Below are 13,290 nucleotides of genomic sequence, written 5' to 3'. Positions count from 1 at the left end.
GTGTGCCATGGGTTACGGTTTGTGTGTTTGTGTTACAGAAACGGGTGTATATGAGTGTATGAGTGCAGTGAAAACGTGTGGAGTCCTGCTTAATGTTTATTTGCCCTGGTCCGTTTGGTCATTCTTTGTAATGTAGTAAAAGCTAAATCGTTTTTATGATGTACATAACTACTGTATGGGGCACAATCTGAACTATTCAGTTTATAATTGGTTGAGTATCAGTCGTCACCTGTTCCTGTGACTTGATTGGTTGGGGAGCGGGAAGCATGAGGGAGAAGGCGCGAGACAACAGGTTTTAGTTGTGATGAAAGAGAAAACGTTAAAAGATAAGATATTGTCTCTGTATGTGTGCAGCGTCAAATATATGAGGAAATGTATTCGACGAGACCTGACACTCACGCTTAAAAAAAACCGTTCAGTCGAACTAGTCGAATGTCTGTTAGCGCAGAAGCGAACAGTTTGTCAGCGAGCGCCCGTAGAGAGACGAGCCGTTCGCCATTCACTCAGGACGGACGGGAAGAAACAAAACCAGAAACCATAACCTTCCGAGCGACCCGGACTGAAACCCGTGAGCTCCTCCGGCGACCCGGACTGAAACCCGTGAGCTCCTCCGGCGACCTGGGACGGTACAGGAGCGACCAGGTCGCGCCCCAGGTGACCGGAGAAGCCTGTAAGTTCCTCTGTCCCCGCAGGAGAAAGGAGACGTGAGTAATCAGTTTTTATTATTTGCTCTTTCAGGGACTGTTGTTTTTTTGGCCACCACACACAGAAGCATCGCTCAGGCCAGCCACGGGGGAAGCGTTTTATTGTTTCATCGTTTTGTTTCTCTGTCCGCCGACTAGTGTCCCTGTGTGAACCCACCTAGATAAGTGTGAAGTCTGAATCTCGCTCAGTGTTTTGTAATGCTTTTCATAGTGAACTTCAGGTATTTTTATATCTGTATTTTCATTTTTATGGGAATAACAAATTGGATTTTTTTTAAGCCGTGCAGTAAGAATGCTTGTTTTCTTGTTCATCTATTCATCTCTGTCTTCTGCCTGTCTGTCTATCTCTGTTTAATTATTTTTTATAAAAGACACATTAAGTCACACTGATTTTTTTTTTTTCTAATGAACAGTTCTGATCAATTCTAATATATCTAAGTACGCCCTGCTCAGGGCTGAATTGAAATAACATTAGTAAAGGTAAACCGAAGTAAGAAGACTTTCTAAACCATTCTGGACATTTTGAACTAAGTGGCTTGCTCTGAAAGGGGTTTCAGAAATACTAAGTAAGTAACCACGTAAACAAACCCAGGGCACAGCCCCTCTGTAGGCAGGGGGTGAGGAACAGAGTGTGTGGTGAGGAATGGCTTACCTTGTCTTTGAGGGTGACATCAGCCCCCCTGTTTAACAGAGCTCTGATCACTTCTATGTGTCTGTGCTCTGCCGCCCAGATTACAGGAGTCCAACCTCCACTGTCCTGAGAGACAGAGAGGACAGGAGACAATAAACACTGTACGTTTTTGATCTCTGTGAGACCAAATGAACACTGTATGTTTTTGATCACTGTGAGACTGAATGAACACAATGTTTTTGATGACGGCAGGATGTTCAAAATGCATCAACATAGCACTGTTCACAGTCACCACATTCCCATAGAATTACACATCCTGCAGCGAGACTCATATAAACCCCAAAACTCGTTAGAAATAGTTTATTCTGACATGACACACACCTCTCACACATCACCCTTCACACACTCAGTCACACGTTACACCTCACACACACAGACAGCCCTGACCGGTGACTCACTTGTGCGTTAACGTCAACCTGTCCCGTACTCAGCAGCAACATCACGATATCCAGATTACCCAGTTTAGCAGCATGGTGCAAACCAGTCGACCCATCTTCCTCCTGAGTGAGAGAGAGAGAGAGACAGAACACTAAATCATTAGCAGGAATGGATATGTGCCGACATTCTGACTGTGAAAGACAAAAGAAGAGAACGACCTCTGAATAACATTGTTTAATCTACATGTATGATTTATTCCGCTGTTAGACCTTCAGAGACAGGAGGTTGTTCAGAATTCAAACAGACATCAAAACTCTACACTGTGGTAAATGAATTACCGCATACAGGGGCAGAGAGAGAAATAAATAACCTAACACAATAAACTAACAAACAATAAATAAGCTGTTGGTTGTTGGACACTGACCGTGTGGTACACGCAGGCCCCGCTCTGGATCAGGTAACGCACCACCTCCACGTGATTGTTCATGATCGCCTCCAGCAGAGGGGTCCTCAGGCTCTTGTCTTGGGCGTCAACTTTGGCACCTGCCTAAAAATACACAGCAGGTATTTCCTTATTGACTGATGTAACATTATCGGTGCTATAACGTTTGTTGACAGAGGAGAGAAATGAAAATCATGGAAACTTTGAAATCATGGAAAATCTGACGTTTGGTAAAACACAGCGGGGGAGGAAAATGGTCAGGTGAGTGGACACTCCAACAGATCTGTGATCATCATATCATGAACCAACATCCTTTACATAGTGAAATACTGAAATACCGAAACCCTCGATCAGCAGGGACAAGCACTGAAAAAGGCAGGAGGAAGCAGGGAACGGGAACATGAAGGAATGAATGAAAGAATGAAGGAATGAATGAAAGAATGAATGAAAGAATGAAGGAATGAATGAAGGAAGGAATGAATGAATGACTGAAGGAATGACTGAAGGAATGAATGAAGGAATGAATGAACGAATGACTGAAGGAATGACTGAAGGAATGAATGAACGAATGACTGAAGGAATGACTGAAGGACTGAATGAACGAATGAATGAACGAATGACTGAAAGAATGACTGAAGGAATGACTGAAGGACTGAGTGAAGGAATGAGTGAAGGACTGAGTGAAGGAATGAGTGAAGGAATGACTGAAGGACTGAATGAAGGAATGAATGAAGGAATGAATGAACGAATGGCTGAAGGAATGACTGAAGGACTGAGTGAAGGAATGACTGAAGGACTGAGTGAAGGAATGAGTGAAGGAATGAGTGAAGGAATGAGTGTAGGAATGAGTGAAGGACTGAATGAAGGAATGAGTGAAGGAATGAGTGAAGGAATGACTGACCTGTATGAGCAGGTAACAGATCTCTAGCAGGCCCCTCTGCGCGGCGGCGTGGAGAGCACTCCGGCGATTCTGAGAGTCCGGCTGATATGCTGGGTCTATGCCCTCCACTGAAACAGAGACAGACACAGAGAGAGAGGCAGACAGATGGACACAGGTCTAAGTTACTCTCTACGGATATCTGCACCAGTGAGACGCGTTTTACATTCATCTGTATCAAGGTGTTTTAAAGTAAGACCATTTCACCAAAAAGGTAAAAAAAAAAAGAAAAGAGGTAGACAGTAAGGAGGGCTGTGATTGGTGGATTCTGATGACACATACTGAGCATGAGCAGAACTTTCTGGACCTCCCCTTGTTTGGCAGCAGGGTAGAGCTGGCGAGGGTGGAACCGCAGTTTCTTTCTCCTGACCAATCAGAACACAGCATTGCATTAAAACATCATCTCCCTCCGACTCAAAACATAGCTGAGCATCAGAACAACATTTAGGGAACGTCTGTAGCATTAAAATGTGATTGTGATCTGTGTTCCAGCACTTTTAAAAACATTTTGAAATGCCACTGATTACAGAGGCCGCATGTCCGGTGTCAAAGGTTTTTTTCTCAAACTTTATTTTGGAAGGGAGCCAGACTGAAGAGTGTTAGTGTTGTGTGTGACTGTTTGAGATTTGGCTGAGAGCAGCGATAGGGGGCGGGTCCAGGCGGGGTGATCGTACCGCTCCGTGTCCTGTGTGAGAATGGCTTTCTGCAGCGCTGATCTCCTCTCACCAGGGGGCAGCGCACTGGGGCAGACTGGCTTCCCATTGGGCAGGATGAGGGAGGGTCCAACACTGTCCACGCCTCCATCACCAGGGGCAACGACATCCACAGACCCGCCCCCTACCGCCGCTGCCGCTGCACTGGAGGGCTGGGGCTGTTTCTCCGCCCCTTGCCTGGCCTGGCCACGCCCACGCATTCTCGCACTGACAGAGACGTAGACGAAGAGGGGGAGAGAGAGAGAGAGAGAGGGGGAGAGAAAGAGAGAGAGAGAGAGAGGGAGAGACAGAGAGAGAGAGAGAGAGGGGGAGAGAGAGAGAGAGAGAGGGGGAGAGAGAGAGAGAGAGAGAGAGGGAGAGACAGAGAGAGAGAGAGAGAGAGAGGGGGAGAGAGAGAGAGAGAGAGGGGGAGAGAGAGAGAGAGAGAGAGAGAGAGAGGGAGAGAGAGAGAGAGAAACAGGGAGAGAACAAAAGAGTGGAAAGACAGGGTGGGGCCAAACAAAAAACAAAAACAAAACAAAAAAAAATTAGAGATAAAAAAGCGAAGAGAAAAAGATGAGGTGAGGAGGGGACAGCTGAACTTTAAAACACTATTTCTTAAACAGCTTTACCCGTTTTTTGCTCTGATTTCTACTTCTCTGTCTGTCTGTCTGTCTGTCTCTAACTCGCCCTGGCCAGCCCTCCCTCCCTCCATCTCTCTCACTTGATTGGTCCGTCCAGTCTCTTCCCGTCGGCCTGCAGAGCCCTGGAGCCCAGGGAGGAGGGCGGAGGAGGGTGGAGGGTGGGCGTGGTGGTGGAGGCGGATGCTGTGATGACCTTTGCCCCGGGCGGAGGGGATGTGGGCTCTAAGGTCACCTCCTGGGCCTCGGAGGCGTCCTCGCCGCAGTGGGGGCAGAACAGCATGCCGACGCCCGCTCCTCCCCGACCACGCCCGGCGCCTCCCAACACTGACACGCAGCCGCGGTGAAAACGGTGAGCGATACGAACGTCGGGACAGCACTCCAGAAACGTCCCCTGAGAGAGAGAGAGAGGATGGGCCAAAGTACATCTGATGAAAGTTGTCATAACAAAGACTCTAGAATATACTTTATTTTATACTTTATTTTAACAATATTTTACTCTGTATTTCATTACTATACTAAATAATAGCTCAGTGATTCGTGCAAACACAATGCAAACACACACACACACAGACAGAGCCAGCAGAACCGGGTCAGGACTTACTGAGATACAGAAGTACCCACAGCCTGGGCAGCAGTGATGTTTCACCATGTGTGAACGGTGGGTTTCACACAGAACCATTAAAGGCACACGGCTGGATGGCCGCATTGTCTCCCCCTTTACCACGCTGTTGGTACAGCCCACCAACTGAGAAACACAGAAGGACAGAAAAACTAAGGCACAACAGAGGGGGAAACTGAATGCAGCAGATTACACAACTGAACTTGTCATAACATACACACATAACAAACACACATATACACAGAGTAAAACCGTTAAACACACACAGAGGGGACACAGACACAAATATGTTTATAATTTCCTGTTAGAATTTTACACTCTCTCTTTCTTTGACTCACTCGCTCACACACACACACCTCTCCGTTGATGCTCTCTGTGGCCATACAGGGAGGGCTGTTAGAACATTAAAAACTCTTTCTCACACACACACACACACACACACACACCTCTCCGTTGATGCTCTCTGTGGCCATAGAGGGAGGGCTGTTAGAACATTAAAAACTCTTTCACACACACACACACACACACCTCTCCGTTGATGCTCTCTGTGACCATACAGGGAGGGCTGTTAGAACATTAAAAACTCTTTCCCACACACACACACACACACCTCTCCGTTGATGCTCTCTGTGGCCATACAGGGAGGGCTGTTAAAACATTAAAAACTCTTTCACACACACACACACACCTCTCCGTTGATGCTCTCTGTGGCCATGCAGAGGCGGCTGCCGCGGCCGCCCAGCCCGTCGACTCGTGGAGCCTCCATTCTACAGCTACAAAGCGGCAGCTCCTCCAAACGCTCCACCTCCTCGTCTCCTCCCTCTGCACAGACAGGGAGAGACAGACGGAGAGGGGAGCCTTCAGAACACACACAGCCGTTTAGAAATCGATGAGCCTCTTTCTCACTTACACACACACACAGACCTGGGTCAGGGGAGAGTGTGAGTGTGTCAGGTGCTGTAATGTCCAGAGAGTCCAGAGGAACTTCAGTGTAATCACTGGAGGTGCCAGCAGGGGGTGCTGCTGCCGTTGCTGATGCGGTTGCGGTTGCTACTGAGCCTGCTGCGCCCATACAGACACACACACACAACAGCACAGTGTTACAGCAGAGCACACACACAAGAGGCTTCACAAAGGGACCGCAAAGTAACTCCCCAAATGGGCTCCTTCAGACAACAGCATGTTAGAAATCACAAGACAATCCCAACTTCCATCAGAAGGCAGTTTTATGTTCTCTCTCCCATCTCAGTTTCACAAAGGGGACTAGAAAAAAAAGGTAGACTTTAAAAAATGCACTCTCACACACAGCCTGAAATCTGCTGACCTCTTTGTCTAGTTTGTTTCTCGCAGACTTCTCTAAATCTTTATGTTCTTTTTTTTTTCTGAGGAAGTTTTTGCTATCCGCCGATTTATCTGTACTTAACTACAGCACAACACATAACCACAAAATGAGTTGATCACCTCTTTTAAAAACAAATCTCAAACATTTCTTTATTTTTTATTTTCAGTAATTCCATTTTCTCTCTCACCTCTGTCTTTCTCCACCTCCTTCACAGCAGCTGGTGTTTCTCCGCTCATGCTCCTCGCCGACTCCTTCCACGGAGAGTCTCTCCTCTTCTTTTTCTGTCCTCTCTGATTCTCTGACCCTGAGCTCTGCAAAATCACAGTTACTTCTAACATTTAGTGACCAGTGATTTTCAGATCTCACTTCAGGGACATTCTTCTCTTTCCTTATAGTACCCGTCTGGAGTTGACTGCTACATCAAACAACTCCATTAGAAGGCAAAAAGACTGCATTCACATTTTACAGAACAAATGGTTTATATCATCAGATCCAACCAGACATACCCAAAACAAGCCCAAACACTAATATAACATGTCTGGTTTAAATTCATACTCAAAACAAGACCAAAGAAAAGACCAAAGGATGAAAGAAAAGTTCGATCCTTCGTATGAAAAAGGGAAGACGTGGAATTGGAAACGGGCTCCAGCCCCTTTGTCATTGGTCAGACACACTCACATGATCTGAGAAGTTTCCAGACTGTTCCGTCTCTCTCTCACCCACAGGTCCTTCCATCATTCCGTCCTCTGACTGATACACAAGAGGAGAAGGAGAGACAGGACGACAGTGATTCAGTCACCGTGTGAAGACTTTTCATTTCATACAACAGCTATGAGAAGACAAACCTGAGCAGAAAACATGGCCAAGTGAACTATTGGAGGATTCTGAAAACCAAGGAAAAAAGACTTAAGAAAAAACTAAGAAAACTCAGTAAAGACATTTCGAGTGCATTACTGAGAAGGAATCAGGCACTTCAAAATTTGTGAGTGTTATGTTTCTTTATTCAGGGTTACATCTCTCTCAAACACACACCTCCCCTTCCTTTCATTGGGCGACTGAAGGCGGTTGGAAGGTTGGGAGTGAGTCATGTGTGTGATGCTGTATGCGGTGCAGTGAGTCAGACAGGCCAGGGTAATGTCTGTGCCTTACTGTACCGTCACTCATCTCTCTCTCTCTCTCTCTCGGCTTGTGGCCGTGTCTCTGTGTCAGTACCTTACTGTCAGAGTAAATGAGGGTCTCTGTGTCAGTACCTTACTGTCAGAGTAAATGAGTGTCTCTGTGTCAGTACCTTACTGTCAGAGTAAATGAGGGTCTCTGTGTCAGTACCTTACTGTCAGAGTAAATGAGGGTCTCTGTGTCAGTACCTTACTGTCAGAGTAAATGAGGGTCTCTGTGTCAGTACCTTACTGTCAGAGTAAATGAGGGTCTCTGTGTCAGTACCTTACTGTCAGAGTAAATGAGGGTCTCTGTGTCAGTACCTTACTGTCAGAGTAAATGAGGGTCTCTGTGTCAGTACCTTACTGTCAGAGTAAATGAGGGTCTCTGTGTCAGTACCTTACTGTCAGAGTAAATGAGGGTCTCTGTGTCAGTACCTTACTGTCAGAGTAAATGAGGTCATCTCCAGCGTAGGCGTTATAAAGCAGGTGAATGTCCTCCTCATCTGCATCGTCGCCCAAATCCCCCAGCCAACCGCTCTGGTGCTCCTTGGTTTCCATAACGACTGGCTCCACCTTCTCTTTCATCGGTATCACAGGCACTGGTGGTTGCTAAGTCAGAGATACTGCCATTTACAAGACTCCGACACCGCACTATGTGATTTCATAGTCTTTTACCGAGTTTCCGCTTCTGCGAAGATATTTTACTCACTATAAACCACTGGATAACAAAATGGAGCTTCTTTGGGGTTGTGGACTTTTTTTCTTTTTTTTTTAAGACATAGGAAGGTTTTTTATTTCCCAAAGACATGAACTTTGTTCAGGATCTGAGCACAGAGCCTGTGGCTGATTGCTTCAGCTCTAAAGTCCCCACTTTACAGAGGAACCTATGACGATAGCATACACACCCGCTCGGTCTCCTCACGCACCTCCGGAGGGGGTTTGGGAACTTTCTCTGGGGTTCCTGTAGAGGGAGCTGTGGAGTTGGGCTCTGTCTCCGCCCTCCGTTTCTTCAACGATGCTAGGAGAAAAAAAAACACAAAAAACAAAACGTATGTACAAACTATGTGGACAGTTTAAAATGCCCACAAATGAAGCCATTCATGTTACCCATCACAACAGCAAATACTGTTGCAACCTAAACAGTCCAAAGGGCAGAGAAGAGAGCATCGTGTGAGGGATTGGATCGGGATTTTCTTGGCCCTCATAAAGCCTGAGGTACTTGAGCATTATCGTGAACACTTTAGCATCCCTGGAGCTGTCATTCACGTCATCATTAATCACGCATCATTAATTACCCCAGCCTGTCTTCACGTACTGATTTAAACTATCACAGTCAGGCCTCAGTACTCAGCGCCCAACGTCAGGCGCTTTTTTTAACCGCTGACCAATCACAAGCGGAGTAGTGAGACCTGTTGTTTCCCATAACAACCACCAAAAATGGAGAAGGTAGGGGGTGGAGAAGTTCATTGCACTAGTTTCTGTGCACAGTGAACTGTATGACATGACACTTAAACAGCATCATAATATTCACCATAAAGAGGCCGTCTGGAGTCAAACTGGACGAATCCTAGGAGTTTCTGGTTAGTGTTTGTGTTTACTGTGTTTGTGTTTACTGTGTTTGTTCTCTGTTTATGAGGTAATAGGATCTGACTGATGCACTTATTGTAAGTTGCTTTGGCTAAAAGTGTCTGCTAAATACCAACTGTAATTGTTAAGGCATTTTACAATACTTGATAGTATCGAAGCAGTTCGGTCTGTGCCATAAAAGTATCGAAGTTCTGTGCCCAGCCCTACACAAACAGAGTCTCAGGCACAAGTCTCATCTGTGATATCTGCACATGATAAAGAATTTCAGCATCTATCTTCAACAAGGCTTTGTTCAGATATCTTTATGAATCTCATTATTTTACCTTAAGACTGTTAAAATCCATAATAAAACCATCTGCTGTGAACCTAAGTGTGTACTGAGAGTGTGTGTATGGAGTGTGTGTGTATGAGTCAGACCTGCGTGTGTGTTGAGTGTGTGTGTGTATCAGACAGACCTGTGTGTGTATTGACTGAGTGTGTATGGGTCAGACCTGTGTGTTTATTGAGTGTGTGTGTGTGTATGGGTCAGACCTGTGTGTGTGTCAGCAGTGCTGGTCATTGGCTTCTCTGGTTCCACTGGGACAATTGCAGCCTTAATACACCTCACCTAAAACAGACAGACAGACAGACAGACACACAGACAGACAGACACACAGACAGACAGACAGACACACAGACAAACCTCTTTATCAAATAACTCTCAAGAAAAAAAGCTTTTTGGCAACTTGAGGTACAACTGGATCTAACTGTTTACATCAGGTAAGGAGACAGAAAATTCCTCCAGAGGAGGAAACGCCTTCTTACAGCAGTATTGTGTATGTGCATAGGACAAGTTAACGGCTCTTTCAAAGCAAGACTCAGTGTATTAACACAATGCAAATGTCCCATTGTAAACTCAAATCTGATTTGATTGGCTGAGCAAGCCAAAGGGCACTGTGGTAACGAAACAGAGCCAGGGTTTTTGGGGGGTGCTTGTGGAGTGGCTCCTGACCTGTGTGGGAGGAGGTCTGTTCATGGTCTTGCGGGCACGATGGATTTTCGGTGGAGGAGTAGCGCTGGCTGGAGGAGCGGAGGAGGGTGAGGAGGAGGAGGACGGGAGGGAGGAGGAGGTCGAAAGAGGAGCTTTACTGACAGGACCAGACACACTCATTTTCGCTCGACCAGGAGCAGAAGATGACGCCAAGGAAGGAGGAGGAGTCTTCACTCTGCTGCCTGTGTTTGTGTGTGTGTGTGTGTGTGTGTGAAAGAGAGAGAGAGAAGGGGGGGTTAGGAAAAAGACAGAGAAGGAGATGGACAGACAGACAGACAGATCAGAAAAACAGTCAAGAGAAAGACTGAGATAAGGTAAGGATTTCAGTAACTTTCAGATGAGCCCAAAGTCATTCAGCAGTGCAACGCTTAACGAGCCCTGAATGTGAAATTACAGCAAAGTGACAGTGACATCACAGCGACCTGTGAGGCCGTTACTGGAGCTCCCATTGGACGTGGCCGGCTGCTCATCATCCTCTTCCTCTCTGAGTTCATCCTTCTGGTTTCCTTTGGATGGGATGTCTGTTGCCATGGAGACAGTCTTTATTGTCCCTGGAGAGTCTCCTAAGGGACGGTGAGAATTTTATGAGTAATTACAGCAGGCTACACGAAAACATCAGGTTTTCTTGTGAAGCTTATGTTAACGTTAGGCTAGGTTTTAATCCGCGCTAACATCACTGTGTTTGTAAAGACGCGTGAAATCAAACGTCTACAGCAAACAGAAAAGGACTGTCTAATACCAGAGTGACAAAACAGAATGATTAAAAGCTGCCAGTGAAAAGCGTATCATAATATAGAGGACTAACACACAGTCATAACATCTATTTACACAAACTCTCGACTTGAAAAACAAAATCATTTGAACCTTTGAAAGCACAGATTAGTTTATGGGAATTCTACAGACACTAGTCTCTCCCGTGGAAGCTCAGAGCGTAAGTTTAAGAGTGAAAACCGTAAATCTGGGTTCTGTTCAGGAACTACGCCAGCATCAGATGTTCTGATGCGTCTCTATGCGTTTTCATGTTTCCTCTGTTATTTTCACAGTATTCACACATCCAGAGTTCCAGAACAGGTTTAGTAATGTTCAAGGATCCTGAACGTGCCACCGTCAGTGAGGACGTCTGAGGGGCCATTCGTGTCAAGTCTTTACTCACACCGGAGGCAAATATGTATCTGCTGTGTTTGAATGACAGGCTCTGTTCCAATATGTATCTGCTGTGTTTGAATGACAGGCTCTGTTCCAATATGTATCTGCTGTGTTTGAATGACAGGCTCTGCTCCAATATGTATCTGCTGTGTTTGAATGACAGGCTCTGTTCCAATATGTATCTGCTGTGTTTGAATGACAGGCTCTGTTCCAATATGTATCTGCGGTGTTTGAATGACAGGCTCTGTTCCAACACTCTTCAGTGCATCCTTTCCTTTCCTCACAGACTTGCCCTCTTGCTCATCTTAAGTGTGTGATTGACAGTATACATGTATATTAAAAAAGGACACAAGGTAAAGAAGTTTTTATACAGGATTGGGATGGGGCTTAATCGGTTACAAACATTTTCACCCTGGTCTGACTCACACACACATCCAGAGAAGCTATGAATGTAAACTGCTGGAGTTTGAATTTCTTCTTTCAAGTACGGAAATTAAGTATTCAACAGAAGTGTTGCCATCATTTCTGAAGCATAAAAAAATCTCGTTTTTTTTTATGAAAAAAAGAGGAAGAACTTGTCTTAGTTTACCAACCTGACTCTGTTCCAGGATATTTTCCTCCAGACTGGTGGTCTGTTGGAGTTCGCCGCGACGGCTCCTGATGGAAATCATTTCAAACCCATTAAGTTCAGACCGTTTGTACTCTGCGCTCATCACCAACTCTGACAAACCCATCACTTGCAAACTTAACTCGGCTGTCAGTAGCAGAGATCTCCAACATGAAGAAGTGTCTCCGCCAGTACCGACACAGAACTTGCAAACTAAATGTGAAACTAAAACATTGGGGGAGATGATGGGGAAGGCAATCTGACTTTAAATGATGTAAAATGAACTTCCACTTACGCCAAATACGTTGCCCATACACTCAAATGCTCGTTTAAACGTGCAGAAGAGTTTTTGGTGGCTACGGAGCTTGCAACTCGATCTAGATTCGTCAGATCTCAGCACACATGCTGTGTGCAGAGTTGCAGACTTGAGCCGTATTGAAACGTTACCTGCTGAAAAATGCTAACGGATATCCCTTTGATTTCCTTCAATTAATACAAGATATTTATCTGTGAAGACACACTCATTTCAGAGCAAACCTGACCTCTTAAGAGCAGACTACACAGTAAGCGTAGCGTGTTTCAGATAAAGCAACATATTAAATTGCTCAGAAGAATAATGTTATTGTTCAGTCGGCTCTTACCTCGTCCAACCGTTCAGCTGTCGACATGTTGCATCCAAAAAAACCTGAATGAAGCCAATACAACAGAGAGGGGAGAGAGGGGTCACACTCAACATCTTCCGGGTAACGACTGACTATTGTAATGTCAAAATAAAAGTATCTAATTGCATTCTAGAATGCATTCGCGTTTAAGAAATTGTTGGCTTTATTGTTGGGTACCGTGAAAAAGACGTTTCTTATTAATTTACAATAACGGTTGACAAATTCAAAAAGATTCGCGGGGGTATTATCCCTACAGCTGGTCGTAAAGTTCCCCTAGTAGCAAGTGAAGCTTTTGATTGTTAATGCTGCTGTATTCACGGAACCGACTCTGAGGTTTGAACGCGATTTATGGCACGACATACGGGAGGTCTTTATTTACTGATTTAAATGGTCCCTTTCACTGTCATTGTTTTAAGACTAATTTCATATGGCTCGTGAAGTACAGTTCTTAAAATAATTTTCTGCTTCCTTTCCTCGTCGGTAAAGTCAACCAGCTCACTTAAAATAAACCGCCAATGAATGACATAGAGATAAGCTGATTTAGTGTCTAAAACGTTCTAAACTGTAGCCTGTTTATCCTGTCATGTAGGCTTAGCTAGTTTGGATAGTTGTCAGGCTATATCAGCATGTCTTCACTCATCAGAGCTATGTT

The 13,290-nt window shown here is 45.2% G+C and overlaps 1 protein-coding gene across 1 annotated transcript in view; it reads right to left on the bottom strand.

Moving 5' to 3' along the window:
- ehmt2 (euchromatic histone-lysine N-methyltransferase 2) overlaps positions 1 to 12,665 on the bottom strand; it is a 17,324-nt gene extending 4,659 nt beyond the window's left edge. Inside the window, exons 1-19 of the mRNA XM_030789255.1 lie at positions 12,618 to 12,665; positions 11,963 to 12,026; positions 10,646 to 10,786; positions 10,185 to 10,405; positions 9,725 to 9,800; positions 8,512 to 8,624; positions 8,042 to 8,215; positions 7,128 to 7,199; positions 6,637 to 6,760; positions 6,032 to 6,169; positions 5,796 to 5,929; positions 5,090 to 5,233; positions 4,569 to 4,879; positions 3,827 to 4,072; positions 3,435 to 3,517; positions 3,117 to 3,223; positions 2,198 to 2,320; positions 1,794 to 1,895; positions 1,357 to 1,461 (exon numbers count right to left, since the gene is read on the bottom strand). Coding sequence (XP_030645115.1) covers positions 1,357 to 1,461; positions 1,794 to 1,895; positions 2,198 to 2,320; positions 3,117 to 3,223; positions 3,435 to 3,517; positions 3,827 to 4,072; positions 4,569 to 4,879; positions 5,090 to 5,233; positions 5,796 to 5,929; positions 6,032 to 6,169; positions 6,637 to 6,760; positions 7,128 to 7,199; positions 8,042 to 8,215; positions 8,512 to 8,624; positions 9,725 to 9,800; positions 10,185 to 10,405; positions 10,646 to 10,786; positions 11,963 to 12,026; positions 12,618 to 12,644 — 2,505 coding nt within the window. The 5' untranslated portion in view covers positions 12,645 to 12,665. The remainder of the gene's footprint in view (positions 1 to 1,356; positions 1,462 to 1,793; positions 1,896 to 2,197; positions 2,321 to 3,116; positions 3,224 to 3,434; positions 3,518 to 3,826; positions 4,073 to 4,568; positions 4,880 to 5,089; positions 5,234 to 5,795; positions 5,930 to 6,031; positions 6,170 to 6,636; positions 6,761 to 7,127; positions 7,200 to 8,041; positions 8,216 to 8,511; positions 8,625 to 9,724; positions 9,801 to 10,184; positions 10,406 to 10,645; positions 10,787 to 11,962; positions 12,027 to 12,617) is intronic.
- Positions 12,666 to 13,290: the final 625 nt, after the last annotated feature.

Source organism: Chanos chanos, chromosome 12 (genome assembly GCF_902362185.1).
Source record: "Chanos chanos chromosome 12, fChaCha1.1, whole genome shotgun sequence".
Lineage (NCBI taxonomy): Eukaryota > Metazoa > Chordata > Actinopteri > Gonorynchiformes > Chanidae > Chanos > Chanos chanos.
The sequence above is the reverse complement of the archived record's forward strand: the minus strand, read 5'-3'. Positions and strand labels throughout refer to the sequence as shown.